This window comes from Thunnus thynnus, chromosome 23, assembly GCF_963924715.1.
Source record: "Thunnus thynnus chromosome 23, fThuThy2.1, whole genome shotgun sequence".
Classification (NCBI taxonomy): domain Eukaryota; kingdom Metazoa; phylum Chordata; class Actinopteri; order Scombriformes; family Scombridae; genus Thunnus; species Thunnus thynnus.
In genome coordinates this window covers 3,490,714-3,516,249 of record NC_089539.1, presented here as the reverse complement: position 1 = coordinate 3,516,249, position 25,536 = coordinate 3,490,714, and the positions used below count along the sequence as shown (strand labels likewise).

At 39.5% G+C, this 25,536-nt stretch overlaps 1 protein-coding gene across 3 annotated transcripts; it reads right to left on the bottom strand.

Annotated features, from left to right (window-relative positions):
• Window positions 1-881: 881 nt before the first annotated feature.
• sult4a1 (sulfotransferase family 4A, member 1) lies at window positions 882-24,899 on the bottom strand. Of its 3 annotated transcripts, XM_067581094.1 has the most exons (8): window positions 24,389-24,899; window positions 17,168-17,298; window positions 15,890-15,970; window positions 13,140-13,266; window positions 12,908-13,002; window positions 7,995-8,133; window positions 3,312-3,392; window positions 1,752-1,830 (listed from the first exon to the last, which is right to left on the bottom strand). In XM_067581094.1, exons 1-7 carry the CDS (start codon window positions 24,555-24,557, stop codon window positions 3,361-3,363), a joined length of 774 nt encoding a protein of 257 aa, XP_067437195.1. In that variant the 5' UTR covers window positions 24,558-24,899; the 3' UTR covers window positions 1,752-1,830; window positions 3,312-3,360. The 3 variants fall into 3 exon arrangements, with proteins under 3 accessions (XP_067437194.1, XP_067437195.1, XP_067437192.1); XM_067581093.1 differs by lacking the exon at window positions 3,312-3,392 and having other exon boundaries at window positions 882-1,830; XM_067581091.1 differs by lacking the exons at window positions 1,752-1,830; window positions 3,312-3,392 and having other exon boundaries at window positions 7,755-8,133.
• Between the last annotated feature and the right edge of the window lie 637 nt (window positions 24,900-25,536).

Here is a 25,536-nt window from a genome sequence, read left to right as displayed (position 1 = left end):
ACCAGAAACATCAGAGAGAAACACTAAGGCTACGCACAGATATTTGTGGCTGATATGCTCTGTCAACCATAAGTCGAAGTGTTAGCTGACTACATAAAGTTCCCCTTTATTGGAAATCTTTTTAAGCAGGATATATCTGTGGCTGAAAGGGAAACATCCATGTTTTCTTTTTGACATTAGATGGTGATCTTGAGCACCCTAAGCACCCTTCTATCAACCCAAGTAGCCTTTTATATGGCCCAAGTGCCTGTTTTTTTCTGTGGTTAGGGCAAAACATTAGGGCAAAAAAAAGGAGGATTTTCACCACTTGTAAGTTGAACACAAAAGGTTGACTATTTGGTGGTAGCATATGAAATGTCATAGGGGTGTCGTCATGGGCTTGTGGACAGCACATACATTACCATGTAACCTGGTCACAGAAGAAGCAGATTAAGCAAAGTAGGCCATAGGCCTCTAGGCCTGGCTACTTCCTGCAGCTCCTAGTGGCTGATCCTGATGCATCTCCAGATGGGAAGTACAATCCCTCCAACATGTTCTGGGTCTGCCCCGGGTCTCTTCCCAGTTGGACATGGAGTGCGTCCACAGGGCTTGAACCACCTCAACCAGCTCCTTTCAGTCCATTGAAATGTCCAAGCCCCTAACACAGTCCCTAAGGGCAAGCCCAAACACCCTACCAACCCCTCCGAGAATTGTGGGAGCAGTGTTGCTGGGGCAATAGCTTCTGGTGGGGTCTTCCAAGCCAAAGTGGTCTCAGTCGAGGGGCCAGACCAAAAGTGATTCAAGAATTCTTAAGGCATCAGTATGCTTCGAACAAAGTGTTTCATGGATCGTCAAACAATGTCTGAAATCCTCCACCCCCCCACCCCAACTTTCAGTTTCCAAAACTGACAATCCGACTATCATCTCTTTTTCATTCCTCACGCAGCTACTTCTTTTTATTCTACTTTTCTGTGTACAAATGAGTGCAACACCAAGAAAACATTTGAGGAGAAACTGTCTTAAGGTTTGCGCCGTTATCCCAATTTGAACAACTATTGTGTCTCAACCCTACAGTTTAACAGCAGGCTGCCTTTGAATGTGGCCATTTGGAATAGATATAAACACTTTTGCCTTTAGATGTGGTTGAACAACACTTCCTACTAACTGGTTAGTGTATCGGCCAATTACGGACAGAGCAATTTCACCCGGAGGAGGGACATGAAAGAATTAAATAGCTGAACTGGGCATGCTGACGTGTGTTTCAGTCACAAATATCTGCATGTAGCTTGAGTTTAGCTATGAATGCGGCCATATTGTAGGATTTTGAACATTGGCGTAAAGGTTGACCAATACTTCATCTTATCTTATCTTAAGTATCCGCCCTATATCGGTCGAACCCTGGTCAGTATATACACATATACATACACAGCAGTGGGAACATACTGTGGAGGTAGGGGTTGAGGGAGGTTTGGTTTTACTATTGATTGAGAAATTTCAATAAACTCCTAATAAATCTAGATTCATTTTGATCAGTCCACAAGGGAGTGATTTTTGATGACTCGAGACAGACTGCATTCTGGAAAAAGTCTTGTAGTGTAATCCCACTGTCGGACTGTATCATTAAACTTCAGACTGGTTGATTGAATGGAGACGTAGGAGCGTGGGTTTTGGCAGGAGGTGTGCACTTGTTGACTGTACTCAAGTAGATCAGTGGGAGGAGGGCAGGGTGAGGCGCTCCTCACAGGCAGAAGTCAAAGGTCAGGTCAGACTTGCCCATCTTCTGTCTGTACATCGCATCGAACTTGTCATTCATTGACACTGTGAAGATGTCCTTCCACAGACCCACACGACCTGAATGGAGGACACACAGGGAGGGAGGGAAGATAATTAGAATTTTAAATATTGAAAAAAAATAATACCTTCAATTTTTTTTATTTCTGGGCAAAAAATGTTTAATCTCTCTCCTCACTGAAACACTTGTGGCCCTGCTGATGTTGCTCTGCATGTAGACTGATGTAACAAAAAAAAACATAACTTTGATGATTCATCTGACAATAGACTGCTCAGAGGGGAACAGGAGAGTTAAGGGGGGTGTGGAGGGAGGGATGTTGGCAAATATACTACATGAAGTACAGATGCATGACGGTGTTTCAGATCAACGACTGGCCCTGTTAACTGATGACTTTTGTCTGAATGCGTCAGTGGTGACAGCAGCTGTTGAAAACAAAAAGCGAACATGTATGTGTCCTTTACTTTAATTCATTTTAAATCAATACCCATCATCTGGGTTCTTTTCTTAGTTTACTATTTACGTATGTGAAGTTGTGTCCGCAGCAAGAAGCATTCATCTTTTGGAGCATTACTTTTAATGCGGGGGGAAAAAAACTATAGATTAGCAGTGCAGCTGGCATAGCCTATATCTTGAGAGGTTTTATACGACTTGAAAATGTGGCCCATACTCAACCCATTAACCTACTTCAACATTGTGGAATCATACAGTGCAGAAGCTGCTTATATTGTGTAGCCTACAAACTGTGTTAGGTTGCTATGAAACCTAAGAAACCGTGTTATCAAACAAGCAAACATTTACAGAATGAGAGTGCCATTATGCAAAATGAAGTAAATAACGTTATTGTGATAACACAATAATACAGCTTGAAGTTCAACCAACTCATAGGTGTGTGCTAAATTTACTGTATCTTATATGTATTCCATAGTGCACGGATAGTATGATTTTTACACTGGCCCTGGAAACTATGAACAGCTCCCACAACATTTGATTTCACAGTATCAAAGCGGGTTAATGTTTAGAATAAGACTGACAGTCATCTCTCAAGAGATGCAGCTGCACTACTAATCTATATCTTTTCCTCACATTCAAAGTAACATTAGGAAAGAGGCTGGCAACACCATCTTACATACATAGTTACATAGTTAACTAAGACAAAAAAAGAACCAGATGAATATATATTAATAATTTAATTTTAGTTAAAATTAGTAGGACCTTTACAAGGACACTACATGTTCTCTTTCTGCTTTCAACAAATGCCGTCACTACGAGCAACCATGGATGCATTTTGATGAAAGTCAGTTCACTGGGCCACTATATAATCCGAAATCACTGCAGCGACAGCAGTGGAGACAATTAAGGTAATGAAACCTGCACTTATCTTGATTTTGTCTGAGGGGGGCCCACAGTGTCAGACTTTGAAAACCCCTGATCTTACTGATTCTGATGGATGTTGTTTTTCCGCACTAAAAGCATCTTATTATATCTTATTTGACATTTTCCACCTGCAGAGTGAATGCAGCCCGATGTGGCAGTGACTCACCTGCTGCCGCGTGTCTGAGACAGATCAGACTGACAGCTGTGTGTTAAGCCTATAGCAGACCAGACACCAGACTTCCATGCACTAAAAGAAAACAAAATCGGATGGGAAAACAGAAGAAAAACTGATGATAGAAACCATAAGTAAACATCAAAATTAGAACAGGAATGGTAACATAAACCAAAATTTAAAAAAATAGGCTAGAACAAATTAGAGAATGAATGTAAATGGCTTCGCAATGAAACTCAAAGAGGGTTAAATCAGGGATGAAATGCAATATGTGATGCAGTTGCAACATTTAGCCTTGTAGTGGTGCTATAATCAGCTCAAACTGAGTATGTCAGTGTGAAAAAACACTCATATTTATGTAGAGAACTCATGTAGATATTATTGATATGCATGTAAATACAGTATATTCTATCTATTGATAGCTACCATTGAGGTCTTTCAATAGCTATCTATTAACATAGATCTAAATCAGATCTATGTTAATATATGACAAGATCAATGGTGGGTTAAATTGTCAAGAAAGTAATATAAAGCCTGTGTCTTCCATTGTAACAGTGTTAGGATTCAATGTGTAAATAGTTTCTCCATATATAATTGTCCTGCTTTCAAAGTCAGGTGCTCAGCTCAGTCTAGGGCCTCAGGGGTCATAGTGCTTACTTTGACATCACCTGACCATGGTCAGACATTGTGCATATGTGCGTAATGAAATGTCAAAACACTCCAGCAAGGCTAGGTGAAAGGGAAAAACATCTTGTGAAAGTGGTGTCAAGACTCCTCTCGCTGTCCCTGTCTGTCTAATCCTGGTCTAATTATAATCTCATTATAGTATACAGTATGAGGGAGCAGGTGAGGCATGAATGTATTTAGACTATATCAGATGACCACACCTGCTGTGCAGTATGTAGTTTCCATAGAGTATCCTATTTAAAGTGAGCACTTCCACTGTTCACTACAGGTCAGTGACCTCAGTTAGCTCTCCATGACAAACTCATTGATCCCTACAGCTGTTCCAGAGAATAAGAACCATCTACTACACAGTACAAAATCAGAAATAGTTTGACATTTTAGGAAATATGTTTATTCACTCTCCTGCAAAGAGGTAGATGTGAAGAGTGATAAACCACTCATATCTATCTGTTTAATATGAAGCTAAAGTCAGGTAGCTTAGTTTAGCATAAAAGCAGGGGGCTCTTTTCAAGGTAAAAACAAGAAATAGTCCAGCACATGACACTCCTACCAAAAAAAAGGGTTTTTTTTACACTTTCACACACAAATGAGCTATAACGTATTTATGAGTGAGTGTTAGAGGGGCTGGTAGAAGGATTTTGCTGCCTTGGACTACACCAGACTAACTGTTTTTGCTTTCAGTATTTATGTACTGAAATTTCAAACTATTCCTTTAAACTCATCAAGTTTGATTTTTAATGAGACTGTCAGAGATGTTGATATTTTTGAGGTGCTACTGTGATGAAATATGCAACCTTGTTTCATTTCTTATCTTTAGGGGTGCCTTGCAATGCAGACAGTTTTGGTTTTATCGGTCCAGGTTTTGAGATGTCTGTCTCTAAGAATATAATGGATATAAATGGAATTTTGTATGTTTTTTTGATTCAACAGAAATGGAAAAAGTGGTCATGTTACTGAAGATAAACCACAGTCCTGTGCTTGAAATTGAATAATAAAGTTACCAGCACTCTGAGCCAGCAGCTGCACACCCTATAGCTTTTGTCTTAGATAACATATTTCCTCCAAATTAAACTACAAAATGCATCATTTGTAACTGCCATTCAGAATGACACATTTATGGGTTTTCTGATCTGGCATCCCTTTTTGATCTAAATCAGCAAGTTGATTTGGGTTAGGAAAATATCATGGTTTGGGTTCAAATGACAACTTTGTTAGGCACAGGGCACATTTGCCATTATGATTACAATGATAACCATGTGGTTAAGGATGGGGAAAGATTGGTCATTAAAAGAAACCAACATTGACTGTTAGTAGATCACAGAACGTGAACAGTTGACTCCGATGTCAAAGTCCAACATTTTGTTGACCCATCCAACCACCGCTACCTCCTCCCCCCTTGGACTTTGTGGCTTTATAACAATGTCACAATACTTCCTCCAGTAGTCATAATTCCTAGAGGGCTACTAGAGGGCTTTGTCACTTGAAGATGTTTGTGTTGTTTTTGATCAGTTTTTGAGAAACAACTGATCCTCTTGTCTTTCTTGGGAGGACAGTCTGTACATTTTTGAAATACAGTAAATGTAATGTATTATCTAAGGTGAAAAGATGGCAATGTCTGTCAGGTGGTCCACCGCTTTCACCCAGACTGTAATATCTCAACAACTACTTGATTAATTGCCATTAACTCATTTACAGACATTCATGATCCTCAGAGAATGAATCCTAATGGCTTTGGTGATCCTCTGACTTTTCCTCTAGCGCCACCATTTGTGGTTTTGAGTGAAATGTCTCAACTATGGATTACTATGAAATTTGGTGCTCAAATTTGTGTCCCCTAGGATGAATAACTTTATTTGCTTTCCTCTGAATTTTCATCTAATGTGAAGGTTTGACTTTCTCCAGTTCTCTGGTTTATTATATTTTTATTATATTTTATTTTTATTATATGACCAAATACCTGCAAAACTAATGACATTCCCATCAGCCTCAGCTGTACTTTGTGTTTATTGCTAATTAGCACATAACACACTAAACCAAGATTGTGAACACGGTGAACATTATACTTGCTTTGCATCATTATTAGCATTTTCATTATGAACATGTTAGCATACTAACATTAGCATTTAGCTCAAAGCACCGCTGTGCCTAAGTGTAATCTCACAGAGCCGCTAGCATGGCTATAGATTCATTAGTCTTGTTATGTAGTTGTCCAGTGTACACAAATATATTTTTCCAAGTGAGCTTCAAAAGAATAGTTGAAGATATCATAAATTTGGCCTCAAGAGTAATTACAGTGAGAAAGACTGCCACTTAAGGGAAGACCATAACATTTTGAATTTGTTTTTAACAGTCAAGACAAATCAACTGCCTTCTTCAAATATAGTCTGTGACCACAGAAGGGGTGGCTCGGTATTACTACCAACCTTCATGTGATAACTTGAATAGGGAAGTCACAGCAGCAAGTTAATTCAACGAGTTTCTTGTTAGTCTGAGTCTTCAGTTTTTTATTCATTTATTTACATATCAGAAGTGCCAAGATTCCAGTTGGGTGAATAGCAGCCCAAGCACTGCTGTTTTTATAGGGACTATTTCTTTGGGAGACAGTAGATCCAATCAAAATTGTTCACAGTAAGGTCTGTGGATGATCCAAAGTAACAGTGGAAGAAGGAAGTTGTTGATTAGATTTTTAAAATGTCTTTAACGAAAACTGAACCCCACAAAAGAAATAAAAAAATCCATTCCCCTTCATTGTATTGTGGTAGACATTACAAACCCTGGACACATAAAACCAAAACTATGAACATGGATAGATAACACTGCAGGTAAGTGAAAAAAATATGTGGTGTAATTTGGGTGAACTTACCCTTCAAAGCTCATACTGGGATGCTGTATGTACAACACAGTACAATAGCCATAAAGGTCATTATCAGTTTGGTTATAATGTTTGGTTTTTCATGAGACTCTTTCAGGTGTTGATTCAACCTGCTTGACATTTTTCAGGCTGCAGTTTGTAGTGTTGTTAATATCTTGTCAAGTGTCTTTCAGCGGGAGTTGGTGAGCATCAAAAATAACACCAAAGTGTCTTGGTAATAGGTTTTTGGTATTAAAAGTTCTGATCTACCTCTCCACCTCCTCATCTTTAAATAGCTTTGTAAGAGGAGCTCTGGTGGCTGAGTCGATATCATGAGATCACTGATATGAATCAGGGCTGATCCACTGGCACTAAAAGCGGAACATTAACCGCATTTGTGCTCTCTCTCCTCCCGGTATCCTGCTCAGTTGGCTGTATATTTTTCTCAAATGTATTCAACTTGGCATTACTACTGTAATGATTTCATCCAGTCTGCTATCAGGAATTGGATTTTTCTTTTTCATGAAAATTTAAACTGGGCTATGTCCTGGAAGCTTTATGTTTTCCTTGAACTGTTTCTTGTTTACTGTGTTTAACAATGAAATGGTTGTGTCTCTTCTGTTTGCCATATGCACACAGAAACTAAAAATACACATTCCCTTTAAACTTATAGTTTAGACACATTTTCTCCGCACTGTTTTGAATTCACAGTCCTGTTGTACCACTTAGAGGGTGGAATTTTTATAGCGATTAAAAGGGCTCAGGTGATGTCACTTGAGTCAGGGTCACTTGCAGCTGAAAACTATCCATTGAAAGGTTTTCAGGGTTTAACACCAGACTGTGCTAACATGCTAATGGAAAGGGAAATAAAATTTTAAAAGAACACGTCAGATGCAGTGAAAGTGTAATAACAATGCTTTTAAGGCACATTCTGATGTTATGGTTTGGAGATGCTTCTCCACAGCGTGAGTGCAACTACAACAATAAAATCCCTTTCTCCCACAAGTATCAAGCTGGTCCTCAGGGAGCCAGAAACTCAAAACTCTGCCCGGTTAGCAGACCAGAGAATCCGAGCAGTCTCATGTTTTTCTTCTCTATTTCTGTTTCCCTCTTCCTCTTCTCTCTTCTCTCCCACTCACCCCTGCAAATGGACAGTGCCTCTGAGTTGCAGCACTGCTCGATGAGCTGGTTGCAGCTCTCTACCATGCCCTCCAACTGAGCTTTGTCACAAGAAACACCCAGGAACCGGGCTAATTGCTCCACCAGCGTCCCCAGATCCTGGAGAGGAGAGGAGAGGAGAGGAGAGGAGGGGAGGGGAGGGGAGGGGAGAGGAGAGGAGGGGAGGGGAGGGGAGAGGATATGGCACATGAACACATAGTGAACACACAGTTCCCTGTTCTTACACAATCTATATGGCATAAAGTTGAGAAACATTGACTGCAGACATGACAGTTGTAGGACAAAATGTACAGCTTTGTATGGACAATACATTATCTTGGAACAGTAACATATAAGCTATCAGTTTACTGCCCTGGGTTATATACTGTACACATGTCTGTTTGCACATGGGTGTGTGTGTGTGTGTGTGTGTGTGTGTGTGTGTGTGTGTGGGATATGTGTCTGTGTGTGCAAGGCAGGTTCAGATAGATATTGACCTAAAACTGTTATACAAATGATGGAACAAGAAAACAAGACCACAACCACTCCAGCAGCTCTGAGCCTTTTTAGTACAGCAGTACTTTAAGCTAAGTGCTAACATGAATGCTAACATGCTCTAGCAGGTATAATGTTTGCCATGTTCACCATCTTAGAGTGTTAGGATACTAACATTTGCTAATTAGCACCAAACACAAAATAGTTGAGGCTGACAGGAATGTCTTTAATTTTTACACTTTGGTTTTTGAATCGATTGAACAAAGGTGTTCATTTTTAAGAGGTGCTGGTAGCCGGATATTTCATTATCTTTGGACATAGCCAGCATAGCTGTTTCCCCTTGTTTCCTGTCTTTATGCTAAAATATGCTAACTGGCTGCTGGCTGTAGCTCCAAATTTACTAAATTTAAAGCTGGAGTGCAGGACTCTTATCCCCCCCTTCTGGCAGTGAGAGTAGAGGTGGGCACTTGGCTGTGATTGCCTGGGTACAGTCATTACTAGGACCAGGGGAGGATATTTATGTTTCCGACTCATTTTTAAAAAGATGAGAGTGAATGAAGAGAGGGAGCAGTGATTAAGCCGCTGAATCAGATCAATAAAATATTATTTTCTGATTGTTTCACAATGGTTACATTCTAGAGCCCAAATAAACATGTCCACATGTCAACCCTGCAGTGCTGTGCTGCACAGTCTGATTTGGTCTCAATCGGCCAGCCTGACACAGGCATGCAGCACGCTCTCATGCACACCCAGGCAGGCACACAGAGAGGGCCAGTAAAAACGGATATGTTTTGATGGTCCACCAGCTCAAAAACATATTTTTCTGATGGTCGCGCCCGACATGAAATTTAAAAACTCTGTATATGGTGAAATACAGATAGATTTATCTAGGGGTGATAGGCTTAATTGGCATTGTCTGAACTCGCCTGGCAAGGGCTTGAATGTAACGGATGTTGATTTATATGTAAAAGTTCCACACTGCAGGTTCAATGGAGTGGTATCAATCATTTCTCATTTACTGTCAGCAAGAAAGCTAAAAGTGTATTTTCCAAAATGTTGATCTATTCCTTTAAAACAGCAATAATGCCTTTTTAAACACTTGACAACACAAGCTGTAAATACAACATTGACATGGTCTTATAAAGTTGTTGTGGCTGATGACCCAGTGAATGTCAGTCCAATATTCACTCTCCTTTTTGCTCTAGTTTTGTCTACATGCACTCCTGAGGGGAATATTTGGATCTTTAGCTGCTAAATGCTCCATTTTGTTCTCCAGCTTGCTAACTTTGTCTGTCTGCCGGTTGGTGCAGAGTAAGTTGTGTACAATGAGGTTTATCAGAGATTTTGCTGCCTACTTCTGCTGTACCCGACGTTGATGGGAGCAGTGAGACTGAACAAAAACAGTAGTTGTGGGCTTGAAAACCAAAGCAATGAGCTAAAAGAGGCTAAAAGGCTTCGTAGAGCTGAGGGGAACTGCAGAGTCAAAATGAAAATTCTCTGTGGGTTCGTTACTTCAAGTGACTCCTTCCACATTGCACATCATTGCCATTAGATCCATTGATAATACAAAAATATTGATTAGTGCATCTTTAAATTAAATTTAAATCCATTAAATGTTAAATGTTAACATTGAATTTCATTTGGCAAGTGTTCTTTGACATATGACCACTGCTATTATCTAACAAGGACAAACATTTCATTCAGCACTGTGCTTGTATAGGCCAACCTACTTTTTCTTTCATTTTTTAATGTTGTCTACAGCTTAAAAAACAATTATATTGATTCGTAATAAGTAGAATTTTAATTTTAATTTCTAATCCTGCAAATCACTCTCTGTAAGTACTTCCTTCACTTATGTCAGTTTTTAACAAATAAAATGTAAATAAATAAGCCTCAAAATAGAAAGAGAAATACGATACAATAGTTTTTAGCAACGTAAGATAGATATCTATTTTCTTTCAGCACCCTGGAACTGTAATTGTCACTGATCTACAGCCTTAAAGTGGAAAAAGTGATTTATACATTGTAACAGAACCAACCAGGTCAGTGTAAAAGACCTGATTCATGTTGGTTAAAATTGTGGAAATTCATATTTATTTGCATGTAAATAAATTGAACAGTACAAACACTACCAGGAAGGTTTGGTTACAGTCATTCTAAAACCAATGGTCTAAACCAACATTTTTACAAGAACATTTTGTTTGTACACTGAGCATCTCACTTCAGTTCTAAGAAATCTATTCTAAGAAAAGCCTGTCTGCAGAGGAGAGGACATGTGTGAGTCTGTGCCTTGTAAATGTGATAAGACCAGATAATGTAAAAAGGGACCTTTGGCAAAGCAAAGAGCAAATATTGATTTAGCATTGGTTTTTCTTTGACTGGAAAGTTTTACACAATAATGTTCCGAACAAAAGGTAGGATACATGTGTCTGCCACGTCACATGGAAAGAAGTATAGAGGAGCAACCAGAAGATTTAAACAGGTTACAGCTGTACGAACAATGATGAGGAAGGGGCTTAAATTTGGGAGGAAATATGTTTGCTCTGGTATGAAAAGGTAAAAAAGAGAAGATTCCTTGGCATGCCTGGTCTCTGACAATCATGATCTCTCTGTTTCCTAGAATCTGGGAAAACGAGGCAGAAAAACTGAATGACAAACCTTATTCCTACTTGTCAAGTTGCCCTTAAGCAAGACATTTTTCCACAGCAGACTAAGGCTGTAATATGCAGCATCTACATGTGAATATCTTATCTATCTAACTTTTACAGGGGACCAGAGAGGACACACATGTAACGTCTTCACATATATAACCTCATGTTGTCTCAGTCCTGGCCTCAATATAGCAATCTTTGATCTCTTGTGGTCAAGAGGAAAATTAGCTTGTTATGTCGAAAGAAGGTCAACTGTTTCTGACAATTTCTAAGAATGTCTTTTGATTTCAAGAAACTCAGCTTGTCTTGTTAATAGTATGAAATAACATTCTCATGACCCCTCGGAGTACAAATGTCCTCAGAAAATTGAAAGTCAACCTCCTGATTAGACATGATAAAGATATAATGGTGATGATGCAAATTCTTTTGTTTGCAAGTGAAAGTTTTGGCCTGGTGGTGCTTCAAGAGAATGATATCAAATAACATTGAAGTCCAAGTCAGAGCAGTTTTATATGAGTCAAAACTGAATCCAAACGGGTGTCAATCCAATAATTTTCAAACTGTCTTTTCAACACAGCGACCTCTTGTTTAACAATCACGAGTGTTCATGCATCATGCTTCCTCCAACTGTTGAGCGTCAAAAAAACAGATCTTTGCTCTCTGGTGTTGATCTTGACAAAGTCATATATGCTTTTATATCATCACGTTTGATTTTTCCATGTAAAGCACTGTGTAACTTTGTTTTGAAAGGTGCTGTATAAAGTTCATTATTATTACTATTACTGCTTCATGATGAGAGTCAACTGAGATTTAACTAAAATAATTCAGTCCTTTAGATTTAGAGAAGTTTGAAATGTAACAGGAACAGGAACCCTTGTAATATTACCATCTCTAGGCCTCACTGCTAGCAAGGCAAAAACTATATTTGTCCACAAAAAAATGTCAATGACAGCACAGTAAAAGCAAGTGTTTAAGGGTGAAGAGAATGCATGCTCATTAAGTCCCTTCAGTGTATAAATACAGGTAAAAAAAAAAAAAAGTATGAGATTAGATTTGTTTCTTAACAATTTAACAAAATCTCCCAAGAAAAAGTTCAAAAAAGAAAAAGTTCAAAAAAACAAACAAATTTGAAACCAAAAATTACCTCGAAGGCAAAACCTACAGTAAAACTACGATAAATACAAGACCGCGACATTTGATTACAATATTCTCCACTTTTCTTCCCTTTTTCAGTTTAAGTCCTGAATTTTTCCATTTCAGTTCAGACACAAAGCTCTCATATGAGCGTAAACCCTGACTGACACTGTTGTGTGGTCGCGACAAGCACCTTTCCTTACATTACAACAATTTTATGTAACTCTACATATAGAGATGGGCAGCAAGTGTGCATAGTGACCATGTTAGCCGGTTTGCTTCCATAGTAATTCAGTTGCCATAGCTTTCTGTCTGCCGGAACACTGGTTCACTGATGTATGAAGGCTGCATGGAAAACGATATGAGAATGAATATTATATTATACTATAATTCAGAACTTCCCAGCAGAGAGCTGCACAGCACACACAGTCACATCCATCAATACAGCAGCTCCGCTTACTTTTCCTATCTAAATTGCACCAAACTGTCAGTGGCAATTTTTACAGGGGCCAGACTAATGGGTTATGACCTGGAGTTTCACAATGTTAAGATAACAGTTTGCACACAAAGGCTAAAAAAACACAGCAGACAGTGATGATCTACATCTATGTTACCTTGTACATGTCCTCATATTTCAAGAAGAGGACATTAGAGTCCATACGATGTTCCCAAAATTCCTGAACATGTTCAAACCAGGAACCATATCCCACTACAAAAGAGAGGGAGAGAGACAAAGAAGAGAAAGAGAGCTGGATGAACTTTTAATAGTCTGCAGACAGTACAGGAGTTCAGTGAACTGAACTGGATGAGAGATCACAGTGTTACTCCAGTAACCTACATACGTACGCTTGTCATTCATGAAGCGCCGGCAGAACTCCTGGAAGGTTCCCCGGTAGCTCATGGTCCTGAGAGAGCGGTGGAACTGGTAGTAGGACACCACCAGGTCCTTAGGGTTACGAGCCATGTAGATCACCTAGAAAAGAGCCACAACTGTATTCACTATAGTTACAGTAGATACATAATATTAGCTCCATGATATGCTGTTGTAAACTTTGGTTATTGATCTGAACTGATGGTTGATCTCTCAGTCTCAGATTGCATTTTGGAGACCAAACAAATAGTTTGGTGGCAGAGCTTCTTAAGGAACAAATAATATTTGTTTAGCTTGACCTTAATGGGACCAGCTTTTGTTTCTGAAAGTTTCTTTTAGCTACCTTCCCAGAGCTCAGCAATTAACTTGGTAGCATAGTGACAAATAGAAACTATGCCCAAAGCCACAAAAACCCCAGTTGAAATAAAGTGGAATTATCTACCCGATCCCAATGGACCCTGTCCTTTGTGTGTTTTTATTTGAATGTCTTCTTTGCTTAGATTTTCCACTCAGTTGTGCTTGGATCTGTATCAAAGTAAAATGAGGCAGGACTCAGTTTTGAGAATGCTATTAAGCAATGATGGATGCATTAAGAGAACTGAACACTGTGTTCCAAGAGCATTCATTTCAATAAAAGTTTTTCAAATATTCTAAGGCTTTCACTTTGTTGGGCCCATAGAGCACGAGCAATCCAGCTGACTTCCTGCTGGCTCCTCACACACATGAATGGCATGAAAATAATTTACCAATACAGCTCTTAGAGACTTTTCAAAATTTTTTGGGCCTAAGGTTCAAATTGTGATAATACAAGAGTCATACTAGAGTGTTTGTGTGGCTCAGCCATTTATTTTATAATCAATTGTACTGTATGTGGTAAAAAATCTTTTGTAGCCAGAGCATGTCATGTGGCCTGCAATTCCGACTGTGGCCACTACACCAAAATCCAAGCAGCAACTTCCAGGGCTGAAAAATGCAGCCAATGCCGTAGTGCCAAAAACCAACATCCTATCTTATGCTTTAGGGCGTGGCTACTTTGTGATTGACAAGTCGCTACCACGGCAACAACGTTGCTTACGTAACGTAACCATAACGTATAGGCATAGCTGCTGCTATTTCACAGTGTGTTTTCATTTCACTAAAGTTAATCGTAATATTGTGGTTGCCTAAAAAAAAGTCTTGTTCGGTGTTTGGTTGTAATAAAAGACCCATCAGTGAGTCAGATCAGTTTTTCTAGTGAGTGCATTTTGTTTTAACGGTTTTAGGCCTGTCCTAGCATTATCACTGTTAACCACAGATTGTAAATGCACCGTGTTAACCAAGTTAGCAGCTAGTACTATGGTCAGTGCCACCCTCTTGTCCAAATATGGTCACTTCTGGCTCCAAAAATCAAACGTGGCGACCGCCAAATCCAAGATGGTGATGGTCAAATCGATAAACTCGAGGCTTCAAAACAGCAGTTCACAAACCAGTGGGTGACGTCACAGTGACTACGTCCATATTTTTTAGTCTATGCCAAAATCTCACAGTTCTTTGGGGGTTACTATACAAATGCTGTTTGAGTCAAGCTCTTTCCACTTTCACTGACACACGGTGTGTCTACAGACACATGTGAGACAGACGACTGAAAGACATGACTGAAATGCTTTCTGTTTAGACACAGCATGAAGCTGCTGGTTCTGCCTTGCTAAGATGGTTTTCATGCTATAGCTCCTGTGTGTGGTGTTAGTTTAATTTTTTAAGCACAAGTTAGCTAACCGACAAATTTGAATGGCAAAGAACAACAGCGGGTCAAAATCTAAATCTAAATATTATATTTTTCAGTCATCTTGGCTCTGATGATGTTGGACAGTCAGCAGGCTAGCTTGGAAACCTTGCTAGCTAACTAGCTAGTATGGCTAGTTTGAAATTATACCTGGACTGAGAATGTCATCTATAATTTAAAACTGACTAGCCTGGTTTTCAGGGCTGCCAACTCTCATGCATTGACTGTGAGACTCATGCCTCTATTTTCTCACACAGTTTAAAACAAAATTGTAACTGATAATGGTGCAGCATGAAAAGAGGACACTGACAGCGCATGGACAGATAAGACAGAGCAGCACAGCACAACAGCAGCACCATGCAGCAGTGAGTTATTCAGACCATTAGGGGGAAAGCGAGAAATATACATCAATATAAATCTGTATTGTAATGTATGCCCATGCATGCTGCTCAGAATAATCTCAGTCAGTGACTCTTCTGGCAGCAGCACAGCATCTCTCCCTCTCCTCTCGCGCTGTGCAGATGCAGGCAGGAGTGAGAGTAAGTTACTATGGTTACAGAGATGCTCTGTGTCTCTGTCACTCTGAAACTTTCTTGCAATATACTGTTCTTGATGTATTCTTGGTTTCCATAGCACCCTCAGTCTAATTGATCTATAGTGCAGGTGGCTGTTTCTTGACTCAATAAGTGGTGTAGAAATGCAGAACCCCTCCTTCCCCCACAGAACAACTGTCACTCCAAGCTGAAGTAAAAACATGGTTGGTTTTTTTTGTTTTTTGCTACTTTTAAACCTTCTTGGCTCCACTCTTCCTGTTTTAAGGTCCAGTGTTTTTTCAAGATATTCCAAATCAATAAGTTTATCATCATCAATAAATACATTGACTTATTGTAAATATGTGACACCAAGATAACGGCAACAACAATCATCATCTGAAAACTTCTGCAATAAAAAGCTATGGCTGACCTTGGCCTCTCCGTTGTGCATGGCTGTGGGGAGGAATCGGTAGGGAAGATGGCTTTTGATCAGACGAGGGGACGTCAGCTCCTATGGAAACAAACAATGGAGTTATTCACTTATCAAGCCCACAGAATGGTCTGGTGTGTCAGAAGTCTCTTAATTTATCTGCTCAAGAAACTCATATATATGTAATCTGTTGCTTGATTTCATGGAAAACTTTTTCACTCAATGAATATGCTTGTCCTGTTTGTGTGACTGTCAGCAGTTTAAATTTAATGAGTAGATTCCCATGATATGTAGTCAATTGTATGGGCACTTCATGGGACATAAATTGTGAGGAATCATCCAGTATGACTGTAAGGCTGTATTCAGAGGAAAACTGGGCTGGAAGTTGTGGGACTTGCCTGTGACAGATTTTTTTTAAAAAAAGGTTGAACATGAACCAGCAGACACTGAGATATCCTGACTTTTAGTCCCTATGGGTCAAACTTTAAAAACGCTGGATTCCACATCTCCCATAGCATCTTTTAATATTACTGCCCTCCTGGCCTGGTAAAAGCCCACATCTTTCAAATCCCACAGCTCTAGATTGTATTTCCGGCTTTCTGTTATAAATTTGTCCCCAAGCCCAATCTGAGATAACCCTCATGACATAATCAGAGTTATTTCAATTTGCTCACCCAGAGGCACAGAAGACATTATACAACTGTTTTCACAGTCCCTATGAAATGTATACTGACTTTTATGTGTAAAATCGATTTTACCCATTTTTTTCAGGATTTGCTGTGGGAAAGGGGACTTCCAGATTACCACCAGCTGTAAAGAAATCTTTTCCCATCTTTCCCATGCAAACAAGAGCCTCACACATTGCCAGAGTGGAGGGTGGCTTATAGTAAATAAAACAATTCAAAGTGATTAAAAAAGTTGACATGTATTATACTTCTGCTTAATAATGCAGGGCTGCTCTTTTTTTCTCCATTCTCATTCAGCAAATGGACACACAGTCCTTGTGATTGCAAGCAAGGTCAGCCTTGTTTTGATGATAGTGGTGTAAGAGTCAGCCTCCAGCATCCTCTCATGTTTCACATCTAAACAAGGTGTTGATTTGTTGTAATGCTGCTACAACCAGCAACAGGTATACCACCAACAATGCAGACGTCTGTCATTTTTCCAGATAGTACATCTAAATCTAAAAGGCCCCACAGACTCAGGCCTCCTACAGCTCTAAAATGATTACATGCCTTAAAGAACTAATGATTGCTAACCTGACTTCAGTTACATTACCTGTATGATGTCCAGGCCAGGTTGGGGGTACTCCAAGACAGGCAGCTGTTCATCGATGTTCATAAGGCCAATCTCATCTGGGTCTGCTCCCTGACTCACAAGATACACAACCTCCTGAAGTAGACTGGTGCCTACAAAGAGAGAGGAGAGAGCCAGAGGACTATCATGAAATTGAGAATGCGAAAAGAGAACTAACAAAGTGGTTGCTGTCCACACAAGTGATGCATATAATAATAATAAAAAAAGAGAAATCTTGTGAGAAATCTGTTATCAAAGTAATGTGGGTATGAAGAGAAATCTTGCAGCACAGGACATCAAACCCATGTACAGTGCATTTTCATTTTATTGAAAAAAGCAACAAGAGAAAGATATCAATCATCTGAGATTAAACTATGGTTTAAGCTGCACTAATAAACATTGTTATATCAAAAATGGATCAAATGACCATGAGTGAATCAAAAGATTTCAATTGTAGTGACAAACCTACAGAGAATTATCACCTGACTTCACATTTTTCATGGAGCCTTTTAGCCACTGTTAGCTCATTGTTTTGGTTTTGCAGCCTGCAAACTCTGCACAATTAGCCTGATTCCCAGGCTCTGATAAACCCACTGTACGCTTCCTGCCCAGCAACAAACAGCAGACAAAGTTGTAAACATAGTGGAACAGAGACAGATATTTTTGAGTTGGTGGAGACCAAACCAGAGTGAATATTGGATCTATAATCATCAGGTGAACAGAAACATGACTTCAAATTGATGCTAATGTTGCTCAGCATTGACTTTATGTTGTAATTGTTTGCCTATGTGTTAGCCTTAGCCAAAATAAGGTGCTGGTAATACTGTATGTCACATGTTTTCAGCTTGTTGAATTGTTCCCAAGTGACCCAAAAAATAAATTCATACAGGTTTAAACATACTGTAAAGGTAAAAGAGGGAAATATCAACCAAGCAGGGCTACAAAACACACATAATAACATGTATTGTTACAGGTTAAGGCCCTTGGAGACTGAAGTGGCCCATTGAGGTCTTAATCAAGAGAACACTACTACAGTGTTCTACTTTTGACCACTCAGCAGCTCAGGTATACAGTGTATGCCTTGCTAAAGGGTAATGTGGCAATAGGTGTTGATGACAGTAAATAACTTATTTATTTTTCCCACTTTTTCAGTGATTCTGGTGATTCAGTCTTGCAGCCTTTAAATCCCATATCTGCTGCTCCTCCCAACAGTTACTGATCAAACCCAGCAACGTCAGTAAGAAAGCAGAATCTTTCTCATCATAATACTGGGTTATTTGTTGCCATGCCAATGTTCTCTGTGGTGTCCCTGTGACTCATTTTGGTTTGCAGATATGCTTGAATGTGCCAGTCTAATCTGACATCTAACACGCTTCTATTGGAAAAACAGGAGTCTAATAAGGCTGCTATCAGATCCATTCCATGTGACACCTGAAGGACACCACTGCATTAAGCTGAGAGAAAGGTAACAGCTCAGGGTTTTATCAGAGTCTGATCAACGCAGCCATGCTGGCTTTTTAATAAGCCATCGACCTGAAAGCTTGCCAGTGTTCTGCAGAAATCAGTGAAGTGAAAAACACTGAGTGGAGGAAGATGTGTGTCTGCCTGGCCTCAGGCTGGCCGCATGCTGTCACTGAAGTACAAATAATAAGATGCAAATAAATCATGTATCAAAGACTTTCTTGAAAAAGCTTTCAGTAACCTTTTATTCCTCATTAGTACCAGTTATAATGTATTTTGCATTCATGAAAGGGTCCAGTTGTGTTTGACACATGAAAAACATCAGCTGTGGCTTACAAATCCAAATAACATCCAAAAATATTGAGGCCAGAAATAAAAAGGACACTAAGTGCAGAGGATGTCTAAACCAAGCTATCAACCAATCAACCCTTAAAGAGTTTCCATGCAAGATGGACTACTCCTATATCATGTCTGTATCCAAAATCACTCCCTATTTTCTATATAGAGCACTGTATTTACTCCCTGCCAATTTATTCAAGTGTGTTATTGTATCCATTATACAGTGTTCTCAAAAAATGTGATAATGGAACAAATAAAAGTAGTGTCCATGGCATGCACTCTACTTCCTGCCAGTTCCACAATGCAATGCCTCACATTTTATAGATGCAAAAATGACTGTTGTGTGATGCAACAGCTGACAGTGATAACGCTTAATGATGTCCAAAATCTCAATTTATTGCTCACCATTGAGATAATTATCAAGTGTCTATTACATAGGGCATAGTGAATGAGTGAATGAGGGAGTGATTTTGGCAGTCTTTCGAAATAATGGGTGTCTCAGCCACACCCTTTGCAAACAGGTGCATAAAATGAAGTGGGTAGCCATGCAGTCTCCATTGACAAACATTTGCAGTAGAATAGATTGTTCTGATACACAAATCTGTTTTCAGTTTTTGGACTTTTTCTCCAATCTTTGATTTTTGGTGAAATTTTCAATCATTTGAACATTTATTGAAATGAAAGCATGTGAGAAGTTTAGAGGGAAAAATCACTATTTGGTGGAGCTGTTAACAACTCATAGACATGTGAAATGTGACCCCGACTACACACTGCTTTTTGTAAGACGTCAAAAGCCAAAAAGGTTGGAAACCACTGGTTTCATCTTTAACAGTGTATTGTATTTTAAAAGCTTGTTATATTATCCATTGTGTCAAATCTTCATCTGAAAGGTAACTAAAGCTGTCAAATAAATGTAGTGAAGTAGAAAGTACAATATTTCCCTCTGAAATGTAGTGGAGTGGAAGTATAAAGTAGCATTAAATGGAAATACTCAAGTTAAGTACAAGCACCTCAAAACTATACTTGCATCAGGTGGATGACTGGTAAAAGCTACCTGCCTGTATGCAGAGGCAACTGTAAAGTTTGGTTTAAGAAGAATAAACTGTTTCAACAGTTTGGTGTGGGAGAACTTGACTGCTCTGACGTCAATCCCATCCAACTGTAAGCCAGTTCTTATTGCCCAACATCAGTGTTGGACCTCACTAATACTCTTGCGGCTGAATGGAAGCAAATCCCTGCAGCCAGGTTCCAGCTGTAGAAAGTTGTATAGCAGCATTTCAATGCTTCAGTGTTTTGGAATGACATGTTCAACATTCACATATAAAGTTCAGGTGTCACATGTAAGCATTAAACATTAGGACTATTTAACATTATTATATTATTACATTATTAGAATTTGTATGGATACCTTTTATCAAATTTTGATAAAATACATGGTAATGCTGAATTTTGATTTACCTAAGTTTTTCAAAATGCCTGATTATATTTCCCCTTTCTTGTACAGAGTTGGTCTTTATCTCAATATTTGTATTACCTTGATAAAGCTTGATTATAAATCCATCTATAATTTTGTCATCCTGTTTGTCCATGCTGTATTTCTGTAATGTTGCTTTCATGGTCTATTCTGTACACACATCTACTGCACATCTGTCCACCCTGGCAGACGGATCCCTCCTCTGTTGCTCTCTCTGAGGTTTCTTCCATTTTTTCCTTGTTAAAGGTCTTTAAGGGAGTTTTTCCTTATTCAAATCAAGGGTCTAAAGATAGAGGATGTTATATTACTGTATAGACTGTAAAGCCTCCTGAGGCTAGTATAGCCTCATTATAGCCCTAATATGGGTCAAGTTCCAAAAACATTGCATCCAACTTGATAGTATCTTTCATTAGAACCTCACTGTCTGATAAAGTACCACACCTTTTTCTCAGACTTGATAAAGGTCCATGTATTCTGAGCAGAGGATGATCTCACCTCTGCCGGTGCTTCTGATTATGCCGACCTTAAGTGATTTATATGTGTGTGCAGTGCAGTGCAGTGCAGAGATATAGTACCTGCAGGGAAACGTGATTGAGTGCATGGTTGATGTCACAACAGTCATAGATGCACTGCCATCATAAACTGTAAAGCTATAGAACCCCACATTTCTAAACTCATCACACACACTGCACCCAACACATTTCTCTTGGTTTATAGAATCTTGCTACTCCCATTGGCCAAGAATAGCACATGTGAACCAATAGCATCATAGCTATGCAGCATCCCTACCATGTGGCCTGCCACGTGCTTTCTGCACCAGAAGACCAACACAGAGCAAGAGGAAGGAAATGAGAGAGTGGGAAATTATAAATCCAGGTTGCTTTTGACTTCCATTGTGCATAAGGGGTAGCAAAATTCTTAGCCTATAAAAGAATTCATCACTGTTGTCATTCCAAAATGTCACCTTGTCATAAATTAAGACAAACAGCCCTGTTAACAGCTTGGCGCATTTCCTTCTGTACGTCCTATTTAATTTGAAAGGTTTCCAGCACAAGACACATTTGTCTCCATCTAAAAAGGTCCTTTAAAGGTCGAGCATAAAGATAACCAGGATTAACACAGCAACATTGATGTGTAGTGTACACAGCTTCAAACAGAGCAGAAGCCAGTTCCATGCTGGTTCTGCAGTCAGAAAGAACATTAAGTTCAGATCAGGCATTGATTGTTTTTGTCTACAAATGTGAGGGGACGTTCCAGATCCTGCTGTGATGAAGTTATGAAAGCGAGTGTTCTTGGTGCCTGTTTCCATACTGATGTGTTTCATACTTTAAGCCCTGGTCACCCAAACAGGAACCTTGAAAAAACAGCCTTCATAATGGACCTCCATTTCCCTGGAACGTCTGAATCTGAATCTTTTATTTATAATGTAATATATTGGGTTGGGTGTGTTCTCTGAATTTTGGGCCATTTCACAACCTAGCTACTTCTATCCAAGCTAAATAAAAGATAGATGGACTGAATTTACTGAGCACAATTGTATTACCAAAAAAGTTCAGTTAAAGCTGAAACATGCTTCTCGTGGGCTTTAGTCTGTTAGTTATAAGGTGTCTTTTGGACATGTTTAACATCAAGCAAACAACATCAACATCACACTGAAATATCAACAGAATGTATTAAACCTCAACCATAAGATTTTACATAACCTTATGAGAATACTCCAATAACACTGTCGGACTCATGAATATTGTTTTGAAGGATCAAAATCAATGTAGCAGGACCTGGTGCCTACATTACATTACCCACAATGCAACTAATGCGGCTAATGACACGATTTACATCCAGTGCCAATGTTTAGTGGCAACGCAACAAGTAGCGTGACCTTTATGCAACAAAACGGAGCATGATGTTGTGGAGGTCATTGTAGTCAACTTTCATGAAGGAGATCTGCATTTTGTGTCCTGTTTTTTTGGCCACTCACGGGCAGCACAACAAGCTGAAAACACATCATTGACATAAAGTTGTCATGGCTGAGGTGTTAGCGGCAGACACAGACACTGTTTTTGGTCTCCACCAACTCCTGAGCATAACTGCAGAATCAGCTGGTAGGACTGAAAAATACAGACCTCCAAAATGTCAACATAATTAACAGTTCTTTGTGCTTTTGTAGGATATATATGAGACAACAGCGAGGATATGTTGCATTGATTTGGCAAAACTTCCATGGATTTTGCAATTCGTGACAGACTTTCACAAAAAAGTAACTCATTCTGCAGTTTATTTATGTCTTGCCACAGTCAGCACGAAAGGTAGTGAGTTACAGGAGAGTCTAAATTAATCATGACCATGTACAGCTAGCACAAGGCCTCTGTGGATGAAATGCGAAGATGCAGCATAAATCTATGCTTGCAGGGCAAAACCTAAACAGGAAGCAGCACGGTCCACTACACACAGGAGAGTTTGGATCCTGATTTCTCTCACAGTGTCATATAACAGAATGTGTACTGCAGTATGGTGCAGCTACACTAGATGATTCACTTGCCAACATCTGCATACACAATGTTTTCATGCATCTGAGCCCATACAGTTATTTATTGTTCTAGTAGAGCCCTTTCACCATGAGCTTTAACTTAATCATGTGCTGCTTTAACTCGATTAAACCCTTTGACCTCTCTTTTATTTTTGGCATGGTTTTCAAACCCCTTAGGCTGCTGGCATTGCCACAACATATTTATCAGGCATTGCTTTGTCTGTTTTTCAAGGTAAACTTGTTACTCATAAATGCTCATTTCAACTGCACAAGGATATTTTATGAGCAAAAATCTTTCTAATCTGTTGTTATAGCCCAAAACATATTTAACCACAGTTGTCATTTCATGAATGGATAGAAATGAATGTTATTGTGCCATAGACAGAATGACCACATGATGGGACCCTGATGAATGTACAGTATATTTAGGGTTGTGGATTGAATCTTATAAAATTACAGTTAGGGAAACATCTGCTGCATATAGACTATGTATGTTATGTAATGGAAATGGATTCAGATGCACCAATCTTTTGTAGCCTAGGGCATACATAATCTTCAGAGTATAATTATATAAATTAAGACACATTAAAGTGATGATAGATAAGTGGAAAATTACATCAGTTAAAGTTTCCTCTTGATAAACGTCCTTATTTGATCATAACCATCTATATGCATACTTCACTTTCTTCCATTATTAACAGGTGTCGTCATGCATGCTGCTAAGACGCTGAACCACGGCAAGAAAGACCATTCTCATGACAATAATAAAAGTCACTCTGCCCTTCAGCATGCAATGACAGAGAGCTCCAACTGCCCACCAGCCGTCACATGACCGGACCCACCCAGCGCACAGCAGGGCACCGCGCACGGCAGCCAGCCTGCAGCAGCGCTGCGCAACCACACTGAAACTGGATGTAAACATCAACTTCCATCTGTGTCCAAAAGCGCGTGTGATGAAGGTGGATGGCCGCGATGTGCAGGCTAACTGATGCACTACAGCCAGACATTAAGCACTTCACTTTGACTCATTTTTGTTGGCTTCTGATTATGAAATACAGGCTGCTTGTAAAAGCTTGATAGAGGCCTGTAAAATACTGTAGTGTTGCACAAGCGCGATATAAACACAGATATTAGGTAACTATGATAGAATTGTGACCCACCCAGTGCTATTAAATATGAAACATGACCTAATGTGCAACTTTAATGATGAAAGTGACCTATATGTACTGCAAAATGAACCATATGACTCAACTGGCTGTAAATTTTGGTCGTTCAGTGTTTCATATCATGAAACTTTGATATCCACAAGGGAAGCCTGCAGCCGCCTCTGCAGCAGACAGCGAACACCGGCCAAGAAACCACAGCGAGCACCGTGCAGGAGGTGACGCAGAGATGTGTTTACCTGACTTGGGGTAGGTGACAATCCATATGTCGCTACTTCTGAGGGAGAAGTTGGCGATCTCCTCCATCTTCCCTCTGCAGAAGGGCGGCAGCCGCACTCCATCAAACTCGAAGTATTTGCTCTCAAACTCAATCGGCGTGCTCGGCGTGTCTGCCTCGCTCTCTGCCATCCTCGAAACGAGCCGCCAGTGCAAGAAAAAGAAAACACGCACACCTACACGAACAGGTTTTTTTTTTTTTTTAGTAATCAGAGATGATGGGGATGATGATGGTGATGAGGTTGTTGGTTTGAAACGCCGCTGACGCTCGCTTCGGGATGCTGAGGCGGGCGGTTGATGCTGCACGGCAGGCGGAGGAGTTGACCTACAGCCAATCACGCCGGAGAGAAGTGATGTAATGCGCGCACACGAACGCCAGCATCAGGACCACTCTTGCCGGGCCCGAGGATGCGCGTGCCCGCAGAGGGATGTATCCAAACACACCTACACAGATCATCACACTCCAATAAATAAAATGACCAAGACTGCTGTAATAATCCTTATCCTATTCTCTTATTGTATATATATTGTATTATAACGGACCCATAATCAAGAGGGAGTTAATGAAAGCAATCATAATGATAGTCATATAGAGTCTTATGAATCTTCTAGCCCACTCAATATGAGTAGTTATCATAGTTTTTATGGTAATCATATAATATACTATGATAGTCTTATAGGCTGTGTGTGCTTTGAACTGTAGACTGCACACTAAAGAGAGACTTGACTGGATCTGACACTAAATAGTAAATAATTGTCCAAATGTCACTGTAATAAACCTATTTAACCTATAATACTTTACAATATAACCTAACTTCAGAGCAGATGTAGGCACATATTGCCACTGCAAGTTTTCCCTTTCATAGACTACATCAAAACTTTTACATGACTACAGTAACAATGTAAACACAATAGGCTCGTGTAAATCCTAATGAATATGACCTCATAACAGCTTATCAACGTACAAGATGAATAACTCAGGTACATAACATCATTGGGTCTGTGTGACCAGAGCAGATTTTGTCAATATCAGTACTTCAATTCAAGCGTAGATGAAGCAGGTCACTGTTTATTGTGTGTGGATATGACAGCAATTACATTTCTACTTTCA